Raw genomic sequence first — 26704 nt, forward strand, 5'->3', positions numbered from 1 at the left:
ACATCAGAAGATAAGGCAGGCTGCTGAGAAACAGGAAGTAAAGGGGATGGGGCTGAGTATCAAAAGAAAAATGGAAGTACTTGTGCTGAGTCTGCAAACCTACCACTTGGTTTGGAGGACTGAATATTTTGTTTGTGTGCTAGGCAAAGTCCATACCATATTGATTGTACAGTCCGTTTCCAACAACATGCTTACCATCAGCAATATGTTCAATATTATTGCTGAGCACAAACACGAAAACTCTGAGGACGCGGAGGGCAAGAGATACTGCTTCCATTGACAACTGCTAAGAAACAAATCTCCAAAAGGTTCAGCATAGATTTCACCTGTAGGGACCCTCAATAACCAGCAGAGTACTTAACAAAATGTAACTGGTTGCACAAATCCTATCTTGACGTTGGAAGCCGGTGAGTGGGTAAGGGCATTTTCTGTTCTGTAACATCACCCCTACCCTCATGCTGTTATTCTTGACCACCTTAACCTCCCACCCCCCCCCCCACCCCAACTCTACACGATAACCACAACTTCCCTCAATATCTGATGGGATCTCTTGGACTTCAGCTCAAGTTTAGTTATTGCCCACATTACAGTCAACGGAGAGATAATCAACGACAGAGGGAATAGGCGACGCTGCCAAGTCTCACCCTATTCTTGGCATGTTTACACACATGCAGCTCTTAAGTGTCAATGAGTGGGTAGCAATGACGTGGAACCTTCCTTCCTGGATTGAAGAAAGGAAACTAACTACAGCATTTCTATTACTTCTTTTGTGATAACTGAAACTTAGTACCAATCAGGCTGAGGCCAACCACAGAGCCTACCTGTTTTATACAGCTCCATGTAGCACCAAATGACATCCTAACCAATGAAAGCCTCATGGGCTCTGTATCAGACCCTCATTTAATGTGTGTATTTACCCACAGCGTTTATAAGGAAAGCATCAAATAACCAATATTGTAGGATTTCATTTTTTTTTTACAAAGTCACTTACACCTGCAACTCAAAACACAAGACATTCTGCAGATGCCCTAAATCCAGAGTAATACACAGAAAATGCCGGAGGAACTTAGCAGGGCAGGAAGTATCAACGGAAAAGAATGAACAGCCAACCTTTTGGACTGAAACCCTTAATCAGGACAAAGGCTCTCAGCCTGAAACAGCGACTCTTTATTCCTTTTCATACATGTGTCCTGACCTGCTGAGTTCCTCCAGTATTTTCTATGTTAAATCTGCAATTTATTGACACAGAAGTTAGTCTCCCACTAACAAATAACAGTTGATATATCTTGTTCCTCTAGTAGTGGCAGAATACCGATTTTTAAGAGTCTTGTTTTTCCATTAGTGTTGGACGCCAAAGTCCACACAATTTAAGATACAATTCCAGAGATGAACAATAAAAAGTGTGCACTGATAAGCCCCAAGCAAAGAGGTTAAACTAAACTTCTACTGCAATACTTACAGCACCCATACCCACATAACAAAAATATATTGAGGTACTGAAGGTGCATTAAAAAAAGTACACTGATGGTGCCAAAACTGAGAGACCATCAGGAAAAGGCTGAAGACACTGGCCTTGACCATTTAATGAAAAATGCTCAGGTTTAGCCTTGCAGACTTTTAAGCCTGGCACAGTATATATCTTATGTACAGAAGCTATTTCTACATGTCAGGGGGATGTCAAATCTTGAACTCTATAGGTAAACTACTCATTAATAAATCTTTAAAAAAAAATCAGGAGAACCTCCTTTATCCAGAGTGATTAACGTGCTACCAAGTTACATGCACAGAAGTACTTCAGAGGAAGTTACATCTGTGAGTAGATAGGAATAGCTTACAATGATGAATCTGGGTGACACAAGGCTTACATGGAGCACATACAGCATCACAGACACACTGCACCAAATAATTTGTTTCACTGCTACAGGTCCTCTCTTGTAAACCTGAATTAACAATCAAAATTTTAGATGTCCCAATTATTTAAATCTTGACAAAAAGTAAATAATGTCATCCTGCTTTTAGAATTATTTAAGTCATGGTGACAAAGAAACTGTCAGACTAGTGAAGCAGTGTTCAGAAACTGCAGAGTTTCTATGCTTTAAATGTGCCCCAGGTCTGATTTCTCTTCTTTTGAATTGTCAACTTTGCCCTCTTTCTTCAAAAGTGCACTCATGTTTTCTAGCAGAAATAGGTGCTGTCACCCACTAGGCTTCCAGCCAAGGAGAGTCAAGCTCATTTGTTGCCATCGTATTGTCACCCACCTGAGACCAACTGGCTTGGCAAAGATCAGGATCAAACTCACTTGATAAACTCTTGTTATTTGGCTGCTATATTTGAGATCAGATCAAAGTACTGTTGGTACAGCAAATTTTTTTTATTACATTTCATAAAGCAAATTCTGGATACTTGGAAAAAAGGGGAATAAAAATACTGAATGCATTTTTATACAAATATGATTAAAAGGAAACTACAAAATTTTATGAAACCTTAAATATGCAACATACAGAATTGGATCCTGGGAAAGATCTTTAGTATCCAATACCTCATTACTCTATGGCCAAAGGAAACTCTCCTGAAGTTAGATCTTTGACTTCATAACAATATGTCTGCTACCTCTTTACTTATTTGGTCATTATAGATTTTTTAAGTAGCTTATTTCTGTTATTCAGTGCTTTATAAATGATACGGCACCTGCAAATTAGTCTACCAAATGCTTAATAGGAGTTGAGAAAACATCACTTTGCAAGCTGTCATATCATTGTTTGAGCAAAGCTTAAATAAAATCCAGCAAGACTAAATCACAACTTGGGATCACCATTTCTTTGGTAACATCCATGGCTATACAACCAGACTGTTGCTTTGTCAAAGGTTAAAAAAGGCTTTTTTGATTAAATGTATATTTTGTGTTATTCCTATCAATGTACATCACTATTTGAAAAAATGTACTTTTCATCTATGATCATTAATTTTTGTTAATCAAGCACCTCCTTTGACAAAAGGAATCCAAGAAAGTAATAATAAAAAAAAGCTAAACATAAACTAGATAATAGAAATCTGAAATAAAAACCCTAGAAAATACTAAAAATAGTCGGGCAGCACCTGTGGTAAAAGTTAGAGAATCTATTTGCCAGGCCAGTGACCTTTCATTAGAAGTTATTTTCCATTCTCTCCAATTATATAAAAGATTCAATCAATATAGAAAAACCTGTACTTGTTAACTGCTTTAATACAGATCATACTGTTTCCACTCAGTGCTGTTCTTTCCTCTATTCATGAAGGCACTGATTTGGGGGTTACAGTAGACTCTGGGTTTTATTTTGTGAACCTAGACACTGAGTAGTGGCATTAACCTTAACTGGGATGAGACCTAATAAACCTGATCTGTGGCCACATGAGCAAAATCACTGCATAATGATCAGCTGGTAAAGCTGCTGTCTCATAGCGCTGAAGAACCAGGTTCAATTCTCACCATGACTGTGACTTTCTTCCAGGTGCTCCAGTTTCCTCCCACATGTGGCTTGTGGGTAAGTAGGTTCTACAGACTGCTCTGAGTGTGTAGATCGAGTGGTAGTTGATGAGAATGTTGGAGAATAGAAAAAACACAGGATTAGTGTAGAAATAGTGTTATCTGCTGACTGACTTTGGGAATCAAGGGGCCTGTTTCTGTGCTGCACCTCTCTGTGATAAGTGTTAGCAATGTACTTACCAGTGTTTGTAATAAAAATAATTAATCAACACACTCAATAACCCAAGGTAGTTTCCAAAGGTCACTGAATCAGGAATCAGGACTGTAAGATCATTTTTCTCACCTATATGACCATTAGGCTGAAATGCTTCTACCAGTTAATGACAAAAGGCTCAAACCTGGAAATTGAACAGGTGGCATTTAAAATGTGACATCATAAAAATGAATAATGTATATAAACAATAAATTAGTCTTTGAAATGTAAACAGACCAGATAAATCTTAATCTAAACAGAACAGTTATTGGAAACTATTTCTGGGATAATTAAGTTACTTTCAATCCAGTGATAAGTGAAGGATAACTCTTAAGTTTTAGACACTTAAACAAGGCAAAGAAAGGGAACGAATTAGCTATGTGTACCCTACTCTTTAATATGTAGCTTTAATGTAGATGACATAGAATATGTTCATTCTCTGCAGGGTGTGACACTGTTAACTGAAAGGATATTTGATAACACCATCAATTAGTCCTTCAAGGTGCCTCTGGGTCTACTTCAGAGAAGCTGCAAGAACAGCTGATAGATGGGAAAATGCTTTATTTGAAAAACATTGCTGTGTATATGCCAGACTCGACCTGATGAAGTGTTCCAAACTCAGAACCATCCAAGTAGAAAATTCCCCAGCACAAAGCTTTAAGAAACATATACATATATATATATATATTAGAAAACAAGACAAAACAGGATAAATAACCACATATTACTAACGTATCTATAACATTAACTTAAACACAAAAGTAGAGATGGCAAAAGAATTTTCATCCCATCCAAATAAATCACAGAAACTTGAATGAAAAGGGTTAATGATTCAGCTATACTAGCTAAGATGGGGAAACTACACTTGGACCTGGATTTCTTTAAAGATACAACCGGTCTCTTGTAACAAGGCTTAATTGGCATCTGAGCCACCTCCGCGACCCCTCTGTCTGATCAGCTTTGGATATGGTTCTGGTGCTGAAAGACAGCTTGGGGATACTTACAGTTATAGACCTTGTGAACATAGTGTTCCTTTGAAATACTATTTTTAAAGTTATTTTTTCTCTCACTTGATTTCTTCTCACTAACCACCTGTGTGCCCCTACCCCACCCTCCAGTTCTCCCAGGCTGATTCGCCACCTTAAATCCTCTCTTCAAGTGCTGCAGCTTTTACTGCAACTGTTAGATTCACAGCAACATAATCAGCCAAACAAATAAAGCACTCAAACAAGGTTAGATATCCACACTTTACCCTCTTCCCCTTCATGTCCAGATTCTGGAGCAACCAATCCAAATCTAATTGACAAGCAACTCCATGACTTAAGATGACCATCGTCTGGATGCAATCATTAATCTGGTAATTAGAATGAGCACCATACCCAAGGAGTTTCAGTTTGCATCTTAATTTTAATGTGAGGCCAAGTCTGTAAATTTTAATGCATTTATGATCATTCTACTGTAAAGAGAATAGATGGTTTCACGTTAGCCAAATAAACATCTAATTTTAATCACACTACTAAGTAACAATCATTTCTTTACACTGCACCCTTTAGTTCTGCTGCACTCAAACAGGGGCTTATTGTTTAGATGCACAACTCAAGCTGAAAACATGATGTACAAAATTTAGAATAGAAGCATCAATTAAATTCAGTTCATTCTTCCTCTTTTTTTACCAACGGTAATTTTACCAAAGCATCACATAACTTCTTTAACAAATCATTGAGCTCAATTTCACCCCATTGCTAATCAATAAATTATCAATAATTTCCGAGAGCTACATTTACCCTGTGATCGACAAATTGAAAGTCTGATGCAACTGTCTCTAAGGACTTTGACTTGTGTCTAACAGCCCTTTTCCTGTCCCACACATCTTATTTCTACATATTTCAAGCGTTTTATGACCAATCAGGCTTCCCATAAGCTGGACAAAATGCTCCAGCTCCCAACCCAGATTCTCTTTTTTTCCACTAATTACTTTAATTAATATAATGTATTCAACAAAACTCTTTCATCCCTTTGGAATGCAGTCATTCACTACTCTGAAGAGATTAGTGTCCAATATCAAAAGATCAAAACGGCAGTTACAATGCACAGGAAAATGATACAAGAATGAGGCTTTGGGTGACTTAAACTGGTTTCATTAAACACCAAATTAGATTGAAGAGCTTTTGTGTGTTAAAAGGCTTCAGTGACAAAATACTTTTAAAAAGTATTGGATTTCTAAATGTTTAAACCTCAAAACATTGTAGCATGCTGACAAAGGACTTGAGGCTCCCTCCACCCGCCAGTAGTTAATGACCACAGAAAACTTTCATTTAGAAACTTGTCAGTTTACTTTGCAGTTAAATGCAAGTCTGTGGAATCTTGGCTTATCATTATCTCAATGTACTTGTAAATGTGTTTATGAATACTACTACTTTTGAAGTCATCTAGATACATTTTTCCACAACTTAGTCATATATACCAAATAATAACCAGCACAAACACACATGGCTATCAGTTAAAACTGTGCCAAAGATGTTTGTATTTTGAGAAGTTCTTTTAAAAGTATAAAGGGGTTGCAATAGACTGATCAAAAGTTAAATACTGCAGATGTTGAAAATCCAAAATAAAAACAGAAAATGCTGGAAAGACTTAATAGGTAAGGCAGCATCTATGGACAGGAAAAAATGTTAAAATCTCAGGATGAAGAACTAACATTTACTGTGTTTTTCACCCTTTTCACAAATGCTGCCTGATACTAAGTACAGATGTATAATTGGCTGTCTCTTACTTTACATGTCAATCCATGGCTGACTCTGACTTTTACTCTCTATCAACTACAGCACTCAGATAATTCTGATTGTTGTGCACCTAGGTCTTTGTAAGAGGGTACCCAATAAGAATCAATGGCTTCTGCAAGAGATTCTCCTTCTGGGATCTGAAGTTACAATTACTTATTTTTTTAAAAATCTGTTTATTACTCAAATGATTTTAACACCTGTTATCTAGTTCATTCCATAATGTCCTTTCTAAATTAAAAAGACATCATGGTATATTTTTAGTATGTTAAAAATACAAATTGCTCATTTTTAAGAAATTTCATCGGAAAGACACTAGCTAGCTGGCATAGAGGTGTATCACTATAACAATCTGATCAGAAACTGTCAACTGGAAAAATCAGCTGCAGGAGCCAACCCCCAATTCACATATTGAATGTGGTAACAAATGCACCTGCTGCATCCAAGATTTAGGGCAATTGATACCTACTGCGCAAGGAATCATCATTTGCGAAAGGCAATGTCCTGGAGTACACAAAATCTGATAGTCATGTTGGTACAGACCACACCACCCAAAAGGTACTGTTAGCTTTTCAATCCCATCCCAACCGGCAGTGTTTGTTTTGGATGTCTTAAAAAATGTGATCATTCTGATCGCTGCTTCTCAACCCTGACCATGTTTTATAATTTGAGGAGTTGCTCTTGAATAAGATCTCACTTTTGGTCAGCAGGGTCCTCGGCACTCTGCTTGTGTTCTTGGTCTGGACCAGGATCAGGATCAGGATCAGGATCAGGATCAGCCAAAGTTGAGCCGAACGCATTCTGCACAATTTGAAATCCAAATGACTCCAAAAGGGACATGTTCTGATGGGTTGAAAAGGGTGAGCTTAGGCTAGTAGGCAAGTCATTCAGTGTTCCCTCACTGGGTTTGACATGGGCCTTTAGCATATGCTTATTCAGGTAGGACTTTGATTTAAAGACAGAGCCACAGTCTGGGCAGGTGTACTTCTTCGGTTCTGCATATAATTCAGCATTGGTCTCAACTTTAACTTTCCCATTGTTGAGGTCACACTGAAAAGACTCATCCTGGTCATGTTTCAGAGGAGACTTAAGGTCACTGATATCTGAGAGATCTGCAAAGGAGTCAGAGTTGTCCTGCAGGTCCTGATGCTGGCACTTCAGCCCATCTATCTCACCATCTGCAAAAACACAACAAAATATTACAGTACTTCATGGTAGGAAATTCAGAAACAAAGCAAATGCTTAATTTCATTACCCAGAGCTACCATACTTCATCAATATTTTGATGAGACTACAGACTGAAAGACATCTTTCATTTCAAGAACCTGTTTCCAATGAAAGCTGTTCTATTAATTTACACAATTAACTCATTGACTAATAATATTTCAATCAAGAAATTACAAAAAGCAGGATTTGCTTAAAACAATGATAATTTCCTGGAATAATAATTTACCAGCATTTGTTTGTGTCAGAGAATTAGAACCCAAACCTAAAGGCCTAGTCTATTGATCTCAGCACTCTCTGAAAGTAATAAGCAGCTAAAATGATGACAGAATGTCAAGAAATACAGTGCACACAATGTGGTAACTTAAAATTCCAATTCAGCCAGCCAGACTCTGAAAACGAGATAAAAGGCAGAAGCCAGAAGAGAGCAAAACAGAAGTTAAAGCTGAGCGGAGGTTCGCTCACATCTACTCTGTGTCATTAGCAGAGCAACTGGGGAATCTACAAGGCCAGACAAGACAACAGTTCAATATCATAAGAGTTCCGAGTATTGAAAACACATTTCCCATATTCCTTACAAACAATGAAACAAATGAACTTTGAAGCAACTTTTATAAAATGTGCATTAGGTTTATTATCAGTGATATACGTGGCAAGATTTGTTGTGTTGTGGCAGCTGTACAGTGCAGGACAAAAATTACTATAAGTTAGGGAAAAAAGGGAACAGGCCCTTTGGCCTATCTCATCTCTGTCAAATTGGGTGCCTTGTAAACTAGTCCCACTTGCCTGCATTTGGTCCAGATCTAAACCTTCTCAATTCATTAACCTGTTCAAACCGTCCTTTAAACATTGTAAATGTACCTGCCTCATTCACTTCCTCTGGTAGCTCATTCTATACACCCACCACCCTCAGGGTGGAAAACCTGAACTTCAAGTTCCCTTTAAACCTACACGCCCTAGTTTCAGACTCCCCAACCTGGAATAAAAGAATGTAACTCTGCACTTTATCTATATCCTTCATGATTTTATAAGTTCTGTAACGTAACTCTGGGGAAAACAGTCCCAGCCATCAAGTCTCTCCTCCTAACTCTCTAGCTAACTAAGCAGAGAGAAGAAACACAAATAAAGTAAGCTGTGAGTGAACATCTTTTTGAAATTTTCTCCAAAAGATTCTTCAGTGCTTATTACAGAATTCGCTCATTAAACAGTGTTACTAAAGGACTGGTGCCAATTATTTTAGCAGGTTTTGGTATGAGATGGCTAATAATAACCATATAACAATTACAGCACAGAAACAGGCCATCTCGGCCCTTCTAGTCCGTGCCTAACTCTTACCCTCACCTGGTCTCACCAACCTGCACTCAGCCCATAACCCTCCATTCCTTTCCTGTCCATATATCTATCCAATTTTTCTTTAAATGATAATATCGAACCTGCCTCAACCACTTCTGCTGGAAGCTCATTCCACACAGCTACCACTCTCTGAGTAAAGAAGTTCCCCCTCATGTTACCCCTAAACTTTTGCCCTTTAACTCTCAACTCGTGTCCTCTTGTTTGAATCTCCCCCATTCTCAATGGAAAAAGCCCATCCACATCAACTCTATCAATCCCCCTTATAATTTTAAGCACCTCAATCAAGTCCCCCCTCAACCTTCTACGCTCCAAAGAATAAAGACCTAACTTGTTCAACCCTTCTCTGTAACTTAGGAGATGAAACCCAGGCAACATTTTAGTAAATCTCCTCTATACTCTCTCAATTTTATTGACATCTTTCCTATAATTCGGTGACCAGAACTGTACACAATACTCCAAATTTGGCCTTACCAATGCCTCATACAAATTCAACATTACATCCTAACTTCTATACTCAATGCTCTGATTGATAAAGGCCAGCAGACCAAAAGCTTTCTTCACCACCTGATCCACATGAGATTCCACCTTCAGGGAACTATGCACCATTATTCCTAGGTCCCTCTGTTCTACAGCATTCTTCAATGCCCTACCATTTACCATGTATGTCCTATTTTGATTAGTCCTACCAAAATGTAGCACCTCACATTTTTCAGCATTAAACTCCATCTGCCATCTTTCAGCCCACTTTTCTAACTGGCCTAAATCTCTCTGCGAGCTTTGAAAACCTACTTCATTATCCACAACACCACCTATCTTAGTATCATCTGCATACTTACTCATCCGATTTACCACCCCATCATCCAGATCATTAATATATATGACAAACAACACTGCACCCAGTACAGATCCCTGAGGCACACCGCTACACACTGTCCTCCAATCTGACACACAGTTATCCACCACTACTCTCTGGCGTCTCCCATCCAGCCACTGCTGAATCCATTTTACTACTTCGATATTAATGCCTAACGATTGAACCTTCCGTCTGGAACCTTGTCAAAGGCCTTACTGAAGTCCATATAGACAACATCCACCGCTTTACCCTTGTCAACTTTCCTAGTAACCTCATCAAAAAATTCAATAAGATTTGTCAAACATATGGACTCCCATACTGTTAGGGGTCTAGATGGTTTAGAGTTTGTAAAATGTGTTCAGGAAAGTTTTCTAAATCAATATATAGAGGGACCAACTAGAGGGGATGCAATATTGGATCTCCTGTTAGGTAACGAATTAGGGCAAGTGACAGAAGTCTGTGTACGGGAGCACTTTGGTTCCAGTGATCACAACACCATTAGTTTCAATTTGATATCTGGTCCCAGGGTTGAGGTTCTGAACTGGAAGAAGGCCAAATTTGAAGAAATGAGAAAGGATCTAAAAAGCGTGGATTGGGACAGGTTGTTCTCTGGCAAAGATGTGATTGGTAGGTGGGAAGCCTTCAAAGGGGAAATATTGAGCGTGCAGAGTTTGTATGTTCCTGTCAGGATTAAAGGCAAATTGAATAGGAATAAGGAACCTTGGTTCTCAAGGGATATTGCAACTCTGATAAAGAAGAAGAGGGAGTTGTATGAAATGTATAGGAAACGGGGTAAATCAGGTGCTTGAAGAGTATAAGAAGTGCAAGAAAATACTTAAGAAAGAAATCAGGAGGGCTAAAAGAAGACATGAGGTTGCCTTGGCAGTCAAAGTGAAGGATAATCCAAAAAGCTTTTACAAGTGTATTAAGAGCAAAAGGATTGTAAGGGATAAAGTTGGTCCTCTTGAAGATCAGAGTGGTCGGCTTTGTGTGGAACCAAAGGAAATGGGGGAGATCTTAAATAGGTTTTTTGCGTCTGTATTTACTAAGGAAGCTGGCATGAAATCTATGGGATTGAGGGAATCAAGTAGTGAGACCATGGAAACTGTACAGATTGAAAAGGAGGAGGTGCTTGCTGTCTTGAGGAAAATTAAAGTGGATAAATCCCTGGGACCTGACAGAGTGATCCCTAGGACCTTGAAGGAGACTAGTGTTGAAATTGCAGGGGCCCTGGCAGAAATATTTAAAATGTCGCTGTCTACGGGTGAAATGCCGGAGGATTGGAGAGTGGCTCATGTTGTTCTGTTGTTTGAAAAAGGATCGAAAAGTAATCCGGGAAATTATCGGCCAGTGAGTTTAACATCAGTAGTAGGTAAGTTATTGGAGGGAGTACTAAGAGACAGAATCTACAGGCATTTGGATAGACAGGGGCTTATTAGGGAGAGTCAACATGGCTTTGTGCGTGGTAGGTCATGTTTGACCAATCTGTTGGAGTTTTTCGAGGAGGTTACCAGGAAAGTGGATGAAGGGAAGGCAGTGGATATTGTCTACATGGACTTCAGTAAGGCCTTTGACAAGGTCCCGCATGGGAGGTTAGTTAGGAAAATTCAGTCGCTAGGTATACATGGAGAGGTGGTAAATTGGATTAGACATTGGCTCGATGGAAGAAGCCAGAGAGTGGTGGTAGAGAATTGCTTCTCTGAGTGGAGACCTGTGACTAGTGGTGTGCCACAGGGATCAGTGCTGGGTCCATTGTTATTTGTCATCTATATCAATGATCTGGATGATAATGTGGTAAATTGGATCAGCAAGTTTGCTGATGATACAAAGATTGGAGGTGTAGTAGACAGTGAGGAAGGTTTTCAGAGCCTGCAGAGGGACTTGGACCAGCTGGAAAAATGGGTTGAAAAATGGCAGATGGAGTTTAATACTGACAAGTGTGAGGTATTGCACGTTGGAAGGACAAACCAACGTAGAACATACAGGGTTAATGGTAAGGCACTGAGGAGTGCAGTGGAACAGATGGATCTGGGAATACAGATACAAAATTCCCTAAAAGTGTCGTCACAGGTAGATAGGGTCGTAAAGAGAGCTTTTGGTACATTGGCCTTTATTAATCGAAGTATTGAGTTTAAGAGCTGGAATGTTATGATGAGGTTGTATAAGGCATTGGTGAGGCCGAATCTGGAGTATTGTGTTCAGTTTTGGTCACCAAATTACAGGAAGGATATAAATAAGGTTGAAAGAGTGCAGAGAAGGTTTACAAGGATGTTGCCGGGACTTGAGAAACTCAGTTACAGAGAAAGGTTGAATAGGTTAGGACTTTATTCCCTGGAGCGTAGAAGAATGAGGGGAGATTTGATAGAGGTATATAAAATTATGATGGGTATAGATAGAGTGAATGCAAGCAGGCTTTTTCCACTGAGGCAAGGGGAGAAAAAAACCAGAGGACATGGGTTAAGGGTGAAGGGGGAAAAGTTTAAAGGGAACATTAGAGGGCGCTTCTTCACACAGAGAGTGGTGGGAGTATGGAATGAGCTGCCAGACGAGGTGGTAAATGCGGGTTCTTTTTTAACATTTAAGAATAAATTGGACAGATACATGGATGGGAGGTGTATGGAGGGATATGGTCCGTGTGCAGGTCAGTGGGACTAGGCAGAAAATGGTTTCGGCACAGCGAAGAAGGGCCAAAGGGCCTGTTTCTGTGCTGTAGTTTCTATGGTTCTATGGTTCTATGACCTTCCACGCACAAATCCATGTTGACTGTTCCTAATCAGACCCTGTCTTTCCAGATAATTATATATACCATCTCTAAGAATACTTTCCATCAATTTATCCACCACTGACATCAAACTCACAGGCCGATAATTGCTAGGTTTACTCTTAGAACCCTTTTTAAACAATGGAACAACACGAGCAATACGCCAATCCTCCGGCACCATCCCCGTTTCTAATGACATTTGAAATATTTCTGTCAAGAGCCCCTGCTAACTTCCACACTAACTTCCCTCAAGGTCCTAGGGAATCTCTTGTCCAGACCCGGAGACGTATCCACTTTTATATCCCTTAAAAGCGCCAGTACTTCCTCTTCTTTAATTGTCATACTTTCCATAACTGCCCTTCTTGTTTCCTTTACCTTACACAGTTCAATATCCTTCTCCTTAGTGAATACCGAAGAAAAGAAATTGTTCAAAATCTCCCCCATCGCTTTTGGCTCCGCACATAGCCATCCACTCTGATTCTCTAAAGGACCAATTTTATCCCTCACTATCCTTTTGCTATTAACATAACTGTAGAAACCCTTTGGATTTATATTCATCTTACTTGCCAAAGCAGCCTCGTATCTTCTTTTAGCTTTTCTAATTTCTTTCTTAAGATTCTTTTTACATTCTTTATATTCCTCGAGCACCTCATTAACTCCAAGCTGCCTATATTTATTGTAGATCCCTCTCTTTTTCCGAACCATGTTTCCTACATCCCTTGAAAACCATGGCTCTCTCAAACTTTTAACCTAACAGGAACATAAAGATCCTGTGCCCTCAAAATTTCACCTTTAAATGACCTCCATTTCTCTATTACATCCTTCCCATATAACAAATTGTCCCAATCCACTCCTTCTAAATCCTTTCGAATCTCTTTTTGCATCTCCAAGTTAACCTTCTCCAATCAAAAATCTCAACCCTGGGTCCAGTCCTATCCTTTTCCATAATTGAAACTAATGGTATTGTGATCACTAGACCCGAAGTGCTCCCCAACACATACCTCCGTCACCTGCCCTATCTCATTCCCTAACAGGAGATCCAACACTGCCCCCTCTCTAGTTGGTACCTCTATGTATTGCTGCAAAAAACTATCCTGCACTCATTTGACAAACTCTAAACCATCCAGCCCTTTTACAGAATGGGCTTCCCAGTCTATGTGTGGAAAATTAAAATCTCCCACAATCACAACCTTGTGCTTACTACAAATATCTGCTATCTCCTTACAAATTTGCTCCTCCAGTTCTCGGCCCCCATTAGGTGGTCTATAATACACCCCTATAAGCGTCATTACACCTTTCCCATTCCTCAATTCCACCCAAATAGCCTCCCTGGACGAGTCCACTAATCTATCCTGCCAGAGCACCGCTGTTATATTTTCTCTGACAAGCAATGCAACACCTCCCCCTCTTGCCCCTCCTATTCTATCACACCTGAAGCAACGAAATCCTGGAATATTTAGTTGCCAATCACACCCCTCCAGCAACCACATTTTACTAATAGCTACAACATCATATTTCCAGGTATCAATCCATACTCTACGCTCATCCACTTTTCTTACAATGCTCCTAGCATTAAAATAGATGCATTTAAGAAACTCTCCACCTCTTACTCTCTGTTTATCCTTAATGAAGCAAACAACTTTGTTATCTTTTTCTTCCTTGTCCCCTACATCTTTGATCTGAGTGCTCCTGATCTCTGTCCCCTGCCTATCCTCCCTCACACTGTCTACTGGCTTTCTCTATTTGTGAACTAACCTCCTCTCTCCAAGTCTCTTTAATTTGATTCCCACCCCCCAACCATTCTAATTTAAAGTCACCTCAGTAGCCCTCGCAAATCTCCCCGCCAGGATATTGGTCCCCCTAGGATTCAAGTGTAACCCGTCCTTTTTGTACAGGTCACACCTGCGCCAAAAGAGGTCCCAATGATCCAAAAACTTGAATCCCTGCCCCCTGCTCCAATTCCTCAGCCATGCATTTATTCTCCACCACATTGCATTCCTACTCTCACTGTCGTGTAGCACAGGCAATAATCCCGAGATTACTATCTTTGCGGTCCTTTTTCCCAACTCCCTATATTCTCCTTTCAGGACCTCTCCCCTTTTCTACCCATGTCATTGGTACCTATATGTCCCACGACCTCTGGCTCCTCTCCCTCCCACTTCAGGGTATCTTGGACGCGATCAGAAACATCCCGGACCCTGGCACCAGGGAGGCAAAATACCATCCGGGTCTCCAGACTGCGTCCACAGAATCGCCTATCTGACCCCCTAACTCTCGAGTTCCCTATTACTACTGCCCTCCTCTTCCTTTCCCTACCTTTCTGAGCTACAGGGCCGGACTCTGTGCCGGAGGCTCGGCCATTGTTGCTTCCCCCAGGTAAGCTGTCCCCCCCAACTGTACTCAAACAGGAGTAATAGTAGTAGTAGTAGTCATCATTTTAATCTTAACTTAAAATAATCAATTAATTTCTATTACCAAGAAGGCAATATTCTAAAATAATTCCATCGAAATTTATCAGGAAACAGCATTTTCATATGATCAAGATAGTTTTTGTGTTGCAAAATGGGTAGTCTGTTTGGACTATCAGAAGGTACATCAGAAGTTGCGAGATAAATATTTCCCATCTTGTTAATGAAATAATATCAAAACTCAGTTCTATATCTGAATGATAACTCATTTTCATGAAGTTTCTATAATGTAAGTTTTTACAAATTAGCATTTTTTAAACCTAGTTTTGAATTTTATTGATTTCTTTCAAAAATGAAAAATTCTCTGTGTAAAACAGCCTATCGGTTTGATTTTTATATTTTAGGGTGGAGTACATTTTCAGCAAACCTGTTTCCCTATTACTTTAATGATGATTAACCTGGTTAAATTCAGTGTTTTAAATCCAGAATAGACTACCACCCTGATGAATTTCACACAAATGTGCATCACACAAAGTCAATTCTTCATCTAAGACTTATTTTAGTCTGTTCACTTTTCCTGTTAGCCTCCCACTCTGCAATCCATCACCTTCCCTTGATATCAAGGCCAGCTAGACTTCTGCTGAAGTTTCTCTCCAGGTGCCAGACTAGAAGCTTACAGCATTTAGTCCCCTCTAAACAATGAATGCGTATTTCTCTTCTGCCTGAACTCATTGCACAGATTGTCCTGTAGGAACTTGGTAAACGAGTGCATGCCACCCATCAACCCATCTGATAGGTTAGCATTTCAGAATGGCAGAGTTGAGAAGTAAATGCATGATTATAAGTAGAGGACCCAAATCCAAAAGTTAAGACGACGTGCCAACAAAATACAACAACTACTTCTACCTGAAACAGTGAGGGAACCGTTTCCTGACAAACTCTTGGTTTCTTTAATATTTAAATTATTCTTTGATTTGTTTTTTAAATGGATGACTCATGTTGTACTAAAGAAACATTCTCTTTCTACAGATGCTGTCTGATCTGCTAGGCATTTCCACCATTCTCCTTTTGGCTTCAGTCACCACTGTCGTTCTGGACTGCATTTCAGAACTTTTACAATGCACTTCATTTTTTCTTCTTTTTCTAACTACCCTTAATAAGTCAAGTGGGCAGTCTCATAAGCAACAACTCTGACTTGCACTTTCAAGGATACTTCCTTTGTCATGTATTCTCTCTCGTGCTCTGCAACTTAAAATTTGCTTTCTCACGATACTAATCTGGTGAAAAATCTTTAACCTGAAACACCAACTCTGCTTCTCTTCTTTCAGATGTTCTTTTCAGCAGTTTGTTTTTATTTTAAATCTCTACCACCTGCAATATTTTTGACTTCCAATTAAATTCCATCAGCAGTGACTAAAGTCTTATCAGAGCTTAGACAGCAAATTTGATTCTTTTCCTCTTTTCTATCACCCCATCCTGCTAGTCATTTTATTGAATGATAACTCCCTGCCCTGGATATTATCTTGCGGAAAAAGAAAACACAATACTGTGGTGTAAACAACTTCAAGTCTCTTCTCAATACCCCTTGCTCTCTTTATGCAGATTAACCCATACTCAAATGCTCTGACTGGTTGGGATTGGCTAATTCAACTTGGTGAAAGACTTCATGGGTATGTATTTGTGCTTTGTTACAACACAGAGGACACTTGCAGTTATTAATATAACCATTGATAACATCATCTTCCTGATAAAACACGGTTATTCTACAGCAGGTAAAATTAGGACTTACAACAGGATTTATGTAATAGAACTATTTCTGCACATTTCTGCCCACGCACACAATACAAAGAATGATGGCAGTTAGCTTGCCTTGTAACGAGCGTGTTCTGTCAAAGTGAAAAGCCATCTCCCCGCTCTGCGTTTGCTTGTGAATCATGATCTGAGTCTGGGGCTTGCACCGCCTGTCACAAGGATCAGAAGTGTGCGAGGTGGGAAGAGGGACACCATGGTGGGTTTTAATATGGACCCTTAAGTAGGAAGCAGTGGAAAAACCTGAGGAAAAAGACAGATGAGATTCTGTCACTCCATCAGATGAAACCTCAGCACCCAGCCTTCTGAACATCCAATGTTAAAATATTCCTTTCTAATGGGGCTACTTCATGTTCAATACATTTTCTCCTTGTCTACTTCACCCAGTCATTTTTCCCAAACACATGCAATACTTGATGTCAGGCAGTCTCCGTCAGTCTGGATGGGGATGAGGCAACTTTGTCAGTAGCCTTTATAACACGTACTTTATCCATGTACTTTATAGGAATATATACATACTTGCATCGTTACACTGAAATGCTTTGTGATTCCCATATTATCAGGCAGGTCTAGGCAACATTACCACCAATGAGACCCATATCCAAAAGCACTTCTGCAGCTCTATATTGTCAATTTGGCAGCTCACGTTAAGAAGAATAGACTTTAAAATAATATAGCGTTTTCTTTAAAACAATTGCAAAAACTCATTACTTTCAATCATAAAGTCAGGTTTACAGGGCTGACCATTATTCCAATCTGCCCACCACAGATCAAGCTTGTAAACTCTGTTGAATGCTATGTAGAAATCAGGGCTTGTTGTGAAGCAGACCAGTGCTGATACAGATCAGTTATACTTTTAGCTGGACCATCAGTTACAATTGAGGAACAGGATGGACAGAAATTGATGCTGAAATAATAAGATTCCAAATGAATATCAACCAAAGGCATTCTTCTTTCACTCCCTGGAGCTCGAGAAGCCAGCTTAACTGACAGAGACTGTGGGAAAGGTCTGGCTTGACTGATGTCACAGTATGAAATGAAGTACAGTACGTTAAAAAGCAGCTATTAAATAGTTAAAGGGTATTGTCCTGGAGTCAGATGGAGTACACAAACATAAAACCAACTTGGATCTGCAATTGAAAACAAACATTTCCATCTTCTTGATGGAAGAGTGGGTATGTGGTGTGGAGGGATCCATCTGTGGAAATCTCTGAATGGGACTGCCATGCAATTCTACGAACACAAACTCAAAAAGAGTAACACTAAGGCAATGAAATAAAGTAGGCTATAATGTGCTGTTCCAATGTAGAACACAGAAAAAGTTAGAAGAGTCTCTTCAAAATGAAAATCCTATAATACCCAATTTTCTAGATGCTATACCACCCAAGAACCTGTCAGAAGCCATCAAGAGCAGCAAAGCAGAAAGTAGTCAGCAGGATTGTTTGGAATGATCATAATCACCAATCGCAGTAGTTCTTGCAGAAAGCAGACTAACTTGCACGACAAAGCAAATGTGACTGCGTAATCAACAATATAACTACATTGTGCATGTGCTTAGCTAACTAATCTTCACTATCAGGTCAATTGTGATCAGGATTAGTGTAATGGCAGAGGTGACAAGTGATTATAACACTGTTCTTCTCAACTTCCACCTCTTACACTATGAAGGTATGAAAACTGCAAATAATCAACTCAAGCCAGCTAATTTCCACTCCTATACTGGAGAACAAGATTCCTTGCCCTTCAGTGTCAACAGCAAAAATTTGAGTATCCATACTCTGTTTATGAAACAGAGTTTACAGTATACTTCTAGCCCATTCCACCTCAAGATTCACCAAAAGCTTTTCATTAAACAGTCAGCCTAATTTTAAACCCAAGTTTATAAGCAAGACTCAATTGCAGAATTAAAGTTAAAAAAAAATCCTGGGATGACTCTGATCAACTTATTGTGAATAGTAGATATTAAACCTTTATCCGATGGATTTATACAAAGAAACAAGTCCAGAACATTAAGTTTGGTAATGAAGGGTTAATAAAATGTCTAATTTGAAGATACCTAAAAAAAAATAAGTATTAGGTAGGTTAAACTTTGCAGACAGTTGTTCAAAAGTTGCAAAGCGATTATCTATGAAAGGCAATTCCTCTTTAGATTAAAGGTTTATCTTCGTTTTTTTTGTATTTTATACCCTTACTTTCAGCTTTTTTTTCTGGTTAAGTTTTATGGTTTTTTCATGTGAAATATATTACAGTTTAGGTAGTAGGCAATATACTTTTTTTAGTTTACAGCTGTATGGTGACAAAAGCTCTGTTTAACTTTTCTTTACATCGAAATGGTTGGCCTGGAGTTGCGTAGTTGGAGGGTGGGGAGGATACTAACTTCACATGATTTTATTTTGGGTACTTTTTCTTTATTGTTACGAACTGTATATTAATCATGTTGGTTTTGCACTGTATAAATCTCTTTTTTGCTGGTGGGGTTTTTTTGTTGTACTGTAGAAACTCAAATAAATTAATAAAAAAAATACAGTGTAACAACTAAAAAGTGAATTCTAAGTGTGCTGCAATATGGAATAACATCCAATATTCTGAAAAACCTGCAGGTCCAACACCAAAGTCCCTACCATGCTGGATTATCATAGGTTTATTATATCATGATATCAATAAGCACAGGGATAAGTTTAAACTATACACTTCTAGTCTAAGCTTCCACAATGTTACAATGCACACCACTTATCAAGAACATTTGAAATTACTGGCATCTGTGAAGTTGGATAACGCTTGTAGGATTATCTAAACAATGCACCCTGAGATACCCTCCACACACTGGAGTAACGTTTCCATGGTATCAACATTGAGTGCAGCGTTTATGGTATTTTTTTAAATGCAAAAACATCACTGTATTTGACAATCAAAAATCCAATTCAACTAGAATTTCGCTCAGAGCTCACAGGACAGTGGATAGGGAAAACATCACAATGATCCTTTTCACGCTGGGGGAAGTGTTGTGCAGTGTGAAAGTTCCTCGCATTTAAAATTGAAACAATGCATGCCCCTGATTATTAGCATAACCCCTCATTATTTTGAGTTGTGAGATTCAGGAAAAGATATGACCCACTAAATATTAGCAACGCCAGTTATAGGATTGACCTATGCAGCAGTAAAAATTCAAGCAGTGTAAACATGAAGATTGCAAAATGCCATAACATTATGAAGCCCATATAGTGATTGTGAAAAAAACAATTACTAACTGAACTCCTTTCTCTGCAAGGTGGCATCAGTGTGGAAGGCACACAGCAACCACTTAGTGTTCTGGATCATTTCTTTGAACTGAAGCAGATAAACAATTGACTCCTACACAAGTCTCCTAATTGTGGCACCTTCAAGAAAGTGGATAAATCCAAATGGCATGGGGATAATCTCTACAGTTGTCTTCCTAAACAGTCTTCTTTCAGTCACACTCTGAATCACAATGTGGATTCCATCCAACTAAAACCCACCATGGGCATCATATTCCAGAGAAAAGTAGGAAGAAGAAACAATCACTGTATATGCCTTTCTTCAAGCTCACAAAAGCTATCAATTGAGAGGAACTGTGGAGGATCCTTTTCAAATTTGTTTGCCCTCAGAATATAGTCTCCACCTTGTGTTTTTTATGTGATGGTGTCAAATCATGATTTTAACCAATAGGTTCACAACAGGCCCAATCTCAGTAAAACTCATTATCAGGCAAGGTTGTGTTATTGCACAGATATTTTTTCAAACTTTCTTGCTGTAATATGGTACCTCATCTTCAATGAGCCTTCCACAGGAATGGAACCAGGCTACAGGGAAAACGGAAATCTACAGTTGCAAGAACAAGTTTGTGAATTCTTTGTAATTACCTGGTCTTCTGCAATTATTACATAAAATGTGGCCTGATCTTTATCTAAGTCATAATAATAAACACAATCTGCCCAAACTAGTAACACTCAAGCAATTGTACTTCTCGTTAATATTGAGTACACCATTTAAACTCCCACAGTCTGAGTTCAAAAAAATATGTGAACCTCTGGGGTAATGCCTTCTACCAAAGCTATTTGGAGTCAGGTGTTTGGAGGTATGGGTTGCAGAGGTTCCCTGCACTATATAAAAAAAAGACACACAAAGTCAGGTTACTGACAGAGCCTGCTCTTCTCAAGATCGATCTGCTTACGCACCATGCCTCAATCAAAACTTTCAGAGGACCTTAGAAGAAGAATTGTAGAGATTCATGAAGCTAGAAAAGGCTACAAAAACATTTCTAAAGATCTGAGTGTTCATGAATAAGAGAGACTGTCTACAAATAGAGAAAATTCAGTTCTGTTGCCACTCTGCCTAGGAGTGGGTGTCCTGCAAAGATCACATGAAGAGCAAAACGTGCAAGGCTGAAGGAGGTAAAAAAGAACCCAAGGGTAACAGCACAGAACCTGCAGAAATCTCTAGAACTTGCTAAAGTCTCTGTTCATGCATCCACTATAAGAAAAACACTGAACAAGTGTTCTCCCAAAAAAAAAATCGCTGCACGTCTGAAGACCACATGGATGTCCTAGTTAGGCCACATCTGGAGTATTGCATACAGTTCTGGTCATCCCATTATAGGAAGGATGTCGAGGCTTTGGAGAGAGTGCAGAAGTTTTCCAGGTTACTGCCTGGATTCGGGGACACATGCTAAACAAGAAGTTGGACAAACTTGCTTTGTTTTCTCTGGAGCTGTGGAGGCTGAGGAGAGATCTGATAGAGGTTTATAAGATTATGAGAGGCATAGATAGAGTAGACCAGGGGTTCCTAACCTATGGTCCATGAACTCCAAGTTTAAAGGGCAGGTCCTGTTTGACAAACTTACTGGAGTTCTTTGAGGGCATAATGAGTGCAGTGGTAACAGGGAAACAGGTGGATGTCCTATACTTGGACTTCCAGAAGGCGTTTGATAAGGTGTCGCATAAGAGACTTTTAAATAAGATACAGATGCATGGAATCGGAGGAAGTGTATTGGCATGGATCGTGGATTGGTTAACCAACAGAAGGCAGAGAGTTGGTATAAATGGGCGTTTCTCCGGTTGGCAGTCAGTGGTGAGTGGGGTGCCGCAGGGGTCGGTGCTGGGCCCACAGCTGTTTACCATTTACATTGATGATTTGGAAGAGGGAACTGTAGCATAGCAAAATTTGCTGATGACACTAAACTGAGTGGAAAAGCAAATTGTACAGAGGATGTGGATAGTCTGCAGATAGATAGATTAAGTGAATGGGCCAAGGTCTGGCAGATGGAATACAACGTTGGTAAATGCGAGATCATCCACTTTGGAAGGAATAATAGAAGAGCAGATTATTATTTAAACGATGAAAGATTGCAGCATGCTGTTGTCATCGTCATAGTCATACTTTATTGATCCCGAGGGAAATTGGTTTTCGTTACACTTGCACCATAAATAATTAAATAGTAATAAAACCATAAATAGTTAAATAGTAATGTGTAAATTATGCCAGGAAATAAGTCCAGGACCAGCCTATTGGTTCAGGGTGCCTGACCCTCCAAGAGAGGAGTTGTAAAGTTTGATGGCCACAGGCAGGAATGACTTCCTATGACGCTCAGTGTTGCATCTCAGTGGAATGAGTCTCTGGCTGAATGTACTCCTGTGCCCAACCAGTCCATTATGTAGTGGATGGGAGACATTGTCAAAGATGGCATGCAACTTGGACAGCATCCTCTTTTCAGACACCACCGTCAGAGAGTCCAGTTCCATCCCCACAACATCACTGGCCTTACGAATGAGTTTGTTGATTCTGTTGGTGTCTGCTACCCTCAGCCTGCTGTCCCAGCACACAACAGCAAACATGATCGCACTGCCCACCACAGACTCGTAGAACATTCTCAGCATCGTGCAACAGAGGGACTTGGGAGTGCGTGTTCATAAATTGCCAAAAGTTGGCTTGCAGGTACAATAGATTATTAAGGCGGCAAACGGAATGTTGGCCTTCATTGCTAGAGGGATTGAACTCAAGAGCATGGAGGTCATGCTGCAACTATACAGGGTACTGGTGAGGCCGCACCTGGAGTAATGTGTGCAGTTCTGGTCTCCATACTTGAGGAAGGATATACTGGCTTTGGAGGTAGCGCAGAGAGGGTTCAACAGGTTGATTCCAGGGATGAAGGGGTTAACCTATGAGGAGAGATTGGGTCGCCTGGGACTATACTCTCTGGAATTCAGAAGAATGAGAGGGGATCTTTTAGAAACATACAAAATTTTGAAAGGGATAGATAAGATAGAAGTAGGAAAGTTGTTTCCATTGGTAGGTGAGACTAGAACTAGGGGACATTGCCTCAAGATTCAGGGGAGAAGATTTAGGACGGAGATAAGGAGAAAATGTTTTTCCCAGAGAGTGGTGAATCTGTGGAATTCTCTGCCCAGGGAAGCAGTTGAGGCTTCTTCACTAAATATATTTAAGATACAGCTGGATAGATTCTTACATAGTAGGGGAATTAAGGGTTATAGGGAAAAGGCAGGTAGATGGAGCTGAGTTTACAGACAGATCAGCCATGATCTTATTGAATGGCGGGGCAGGCTCGATGGGCCGGATGGCCTACTCCTGCTCTTATTTCTTATGTTCTTATGGTCCATGGCATAAAAAAGGTTCAGGATCCCAGGAGTAAACAGAAAGTATCTTTATCCCAGGGTTGAAGTGTCTAATACCAGAGGGCATATACTTAAGGTAGTGAGAGGGGGTAATTTCAAAGGAGATGTGAGGGGCAAGTTTTATTATAAATACAGAGTGGTGGGTGCCTGGAATGCACTGCCTTAGGTGGTGGTAGAGGCAGATATATAAGGGACTTCTAAGAGACATTTGGATAGGCACATGGATATGAGGGAAATGGAAGGAGATGGACATTCTTTACACATTAGGGATTAGTTTAGTTGGCCATTTGATTACTAATTTAATTGGTTCAACACAACATTGTGGACCAAAGGGCTTGTTGCTGTGCTGTTCCAAAATATACATAAGTGTGTGTCAAAGAAACTATTGTGTATTCACTGTACAAAGTGGGAGCAACTAAAAGCAGAGAAAACTAGACAGACTGAAATTATTTTCTATTCACATGACACACTTTGCTATAAAAGCTAAAATTATTTTCTGATTAAATGATCTTTTGGGACACTAGAGATTTAACAAAAATAAGCTTCAGTCATCAAATAAGCCCCAATTTCTCAATATTTCAAAAGAAAGGCTTGGATTAGTTATAAAATGCATGCAGCAATTTCAACACAGTCTTGAAGAAAGCCCCTTAATTTAATCTCCATTACACAAACCACATCTAATTTTAGCAAACATTGCTTCTTAAATGTTGATTAAATGTTTGGAATAAAAGACAAGAAAGAATATGTACATGCTTTGGAATGAGGTGCTATTGTATTTAAAGTAACTAGACTAAAATTAAGGACTAAAGCACTGAAGGGACAGAACACAATTTTATACACTATCAGTACTGGGATGTGATCACAATGTGGTTGGGATCTTGAACTAGACCTGTGAACTACAGACCAGCCATATACTCAAATCTTACAATGGCAACTGGGGAATATAAAGAAGTTACATAAATATGAACTTAAAACCAGTTTCAAAAGAAGTAACTTTGAAATTATCGAATCATCATAAAAACCTGCCATGGATACTAGCAATAATCCAGTTTGTCAATTAAAAAAAAATTGTGAAAGAATAAATAAAGCAAAAAACCTGCTTAAGCCTACTCCAGGAAAATGTTAGGAGTTCATGCCCCAGTCAGAGTCACAGTAAAGCAGTTAATCATATACAGAATGGATTGGCACCAACATCTCCTCCACGATCACCATCAGCATAGGTGCACCACAAGACTGTGTGCTTGGCCCCCTGCTCGTCTTGCTTTATGCATATGACTATGAGGCTAGGCACCACCCCAATGCTACATTTAAATTTGGTGGTGACTAATCAGCAGATAGGAAGGAAATTGAACATCTGGCTGAGTGGTGTCATAACAACAACCTTTTACTCAATGTCAGTAAGTCATAGTCATACTTCATCGATTCTGAGGGAAATTGATTTTCGTTACGGTTGCCCCAACCAAGAATAGAGTATAAATATAGCAATATAAAACCATAAATAATTAAATAGTAATATGTAAATTATGTCAGGAAATAAGTCCAGGCCCAGCCGATTGGCTCAGGGTGTCCGACCCTCCAAAGGAGGAGTTGTAAAGTTTGATGGCCACAGGCAGGAATAACTTCCTATGACGCTCAGTGTTGCATCTCGGTGGAATGAGTCTCTGGCTGAATGTACTCCTGTGCCCGACCAGTACATTATGTAGTGGATGGGAGACATTGTCCAAGATGGCATGCAACTTGGACAGCATCCTCTTTTCAGACACCACCGTCAGAGAGTCCAGTTCCATCCCCACAACATCACTGGCCTTATGAATGAGTTTGTTGATTCTGTTGGTGTCTGCTACCCTCAGCCTGCTGCCCCAGCAGACAACAGCAAACATGATCGCACTGGCCACCACAGACTCGTAGAACATCCTCAGCATCGTCCGACAGATGTTAAAGGACCTCAGTCTCCTCAGGAAATAGAGACAGCTCTGACCCTTCTTGTAGACAGCCTCAGTGATCATTGACCAGTCCAGTTTATTGTCAATTCGTACCCCCAGGTATTTGCAATCCTCCACCATGTCCACACTGACCCCCTGGATGGTTACCAGTGCCTTAGCCCTCCTCAGGTCCACCACCAGCTCCTTCAACCAACACACAAAGTTGCTGGTGAACGCAGCAGGTCAGGCAGCATCTCTAGGAAGAAGTACAGTTGACGTTTCAGGCCGGGACCCTTCGTCAGGACTAACTGAAGGAAGAGCTAGTAAGAGATTTGAAAGTGGGAGGGGGAGGGGGAGATCCAAAATCATTGGAGAAGACAGGAGGGGGAGGGATGGAGCCAAGAGCTGGACAGGTGATTGGCAAAAGGGATATGAGAGGATCATGGGACAGGAGGTCCAGGGAGAAGGAAAAAGGAGGAGGGGGGTGAAAAACCCAGAGGATGGGCAAGAGGTATAGTCAGAGGGATGGAGGGAGAAAAAGGAGAGTGAGAGAAAGAATGGGTGTATATAAATAACGGATGGGGTACGAGGGGGAAGTGGGGCATTAGCAGAAGTTAGAGAAGTCAATGTTCATGCCATCAGGTTGGAGACTACCCAGACGGAATATAAGGTGTTGTTCCTCCAAACTGAGTGTGGCTTCATCTTTACAGTAGAGGAGGCCGTGGATAGACATGTCAGGATGGGAATGGGATGTGGAATTAAAATGTGTGGCCACTGGGAGATCCTGCTTTCTCTGGCTGACAGAGCGTAGGTGTTCAGCAAAATGATCTCCCAGTCTGCGTCGGGTCTCGCCAATATATAGAAGGCCACATCGGGAGCACTGGATGCAGTATATCACCCCAGCCGACTCACAGGTGAAATGTTGCCTCACCTGGAAGGACTGTCTGGGGCCCTGAATGGTGGTAAGGAAGGAAGTGTAAGGGCATGTGTAGCACTTGTTCCGCTTACAAGGATGAGTACCAGGAGGGAGATCAGTGGGGAGGGATGGGGAGGGGGAACGAATGGACAAGGGAGTCGCGTAGGGAGCGATCCCTGCGGAAAGCAGAGAGAGGAGGGGGAGGGAATGATGTGCTTAGTGGTGGGATCCCGTTGGAGGTGGCGGAAGTTACGGAGAATAATATGTTGGACCCGGAGGCTGGTGGGGTGGTAGCTGAGGACCAGAGGAACC

The 26704-nt window shown here is 40.2% G+C and overlaps 1 protein-coding gene across 6 annotated transcripts in view; it reads right to left on the reverse strand.

Moving 5' to 3' along the window:
* Positions 1-26704, reverse strand: part of patz1 (POZ/BTB and AT hook containing zinc finger 1) — a 67908-nt gene that overhangs the window by 3097 nt on the left and 38107 nt on the right. The window contains exons 4-6 of one of the 6 annotated variants that reach the window (XM_072243764.1): positions 16965-17147; positions 7194-7674; positions 3467-3544 (exon numbers count right to left, since the gene is read on the reverse strand). In XM_072243764.1, the coding sequence (XP_072099865.1) occupies positions 3467-3544; positions 7194-7674; positions 16965-17147 (742 nt within the window). Of the gene's footprint in view, positions 1-475; positions 4372-7193; positions 7675-16964; positions 17148-26704 lie in introns of those variants that run through there. The other 5 variants (XM_072243768.1, XM_072243767.1, XM_072243766.1 and 2 more) reach the window with 5 other exon arrangements.

The sequence above is a fragment of the Mobula birostris genome, chromosome 25 (genome assembly GCF_030028105.1).
Source record: "Mobula birostris isolate sMobBir1 chromosome 25, sMobBir1.hap1, whole genome shotgun sequence".
In the NCBI taxonomy this organism is placed as follows: Eukaryota; Metazoa; Chordata; class Chondrichthyes; order Myliobatiformes; family Myliobatidae; genus Mobula; species Mobula birostris.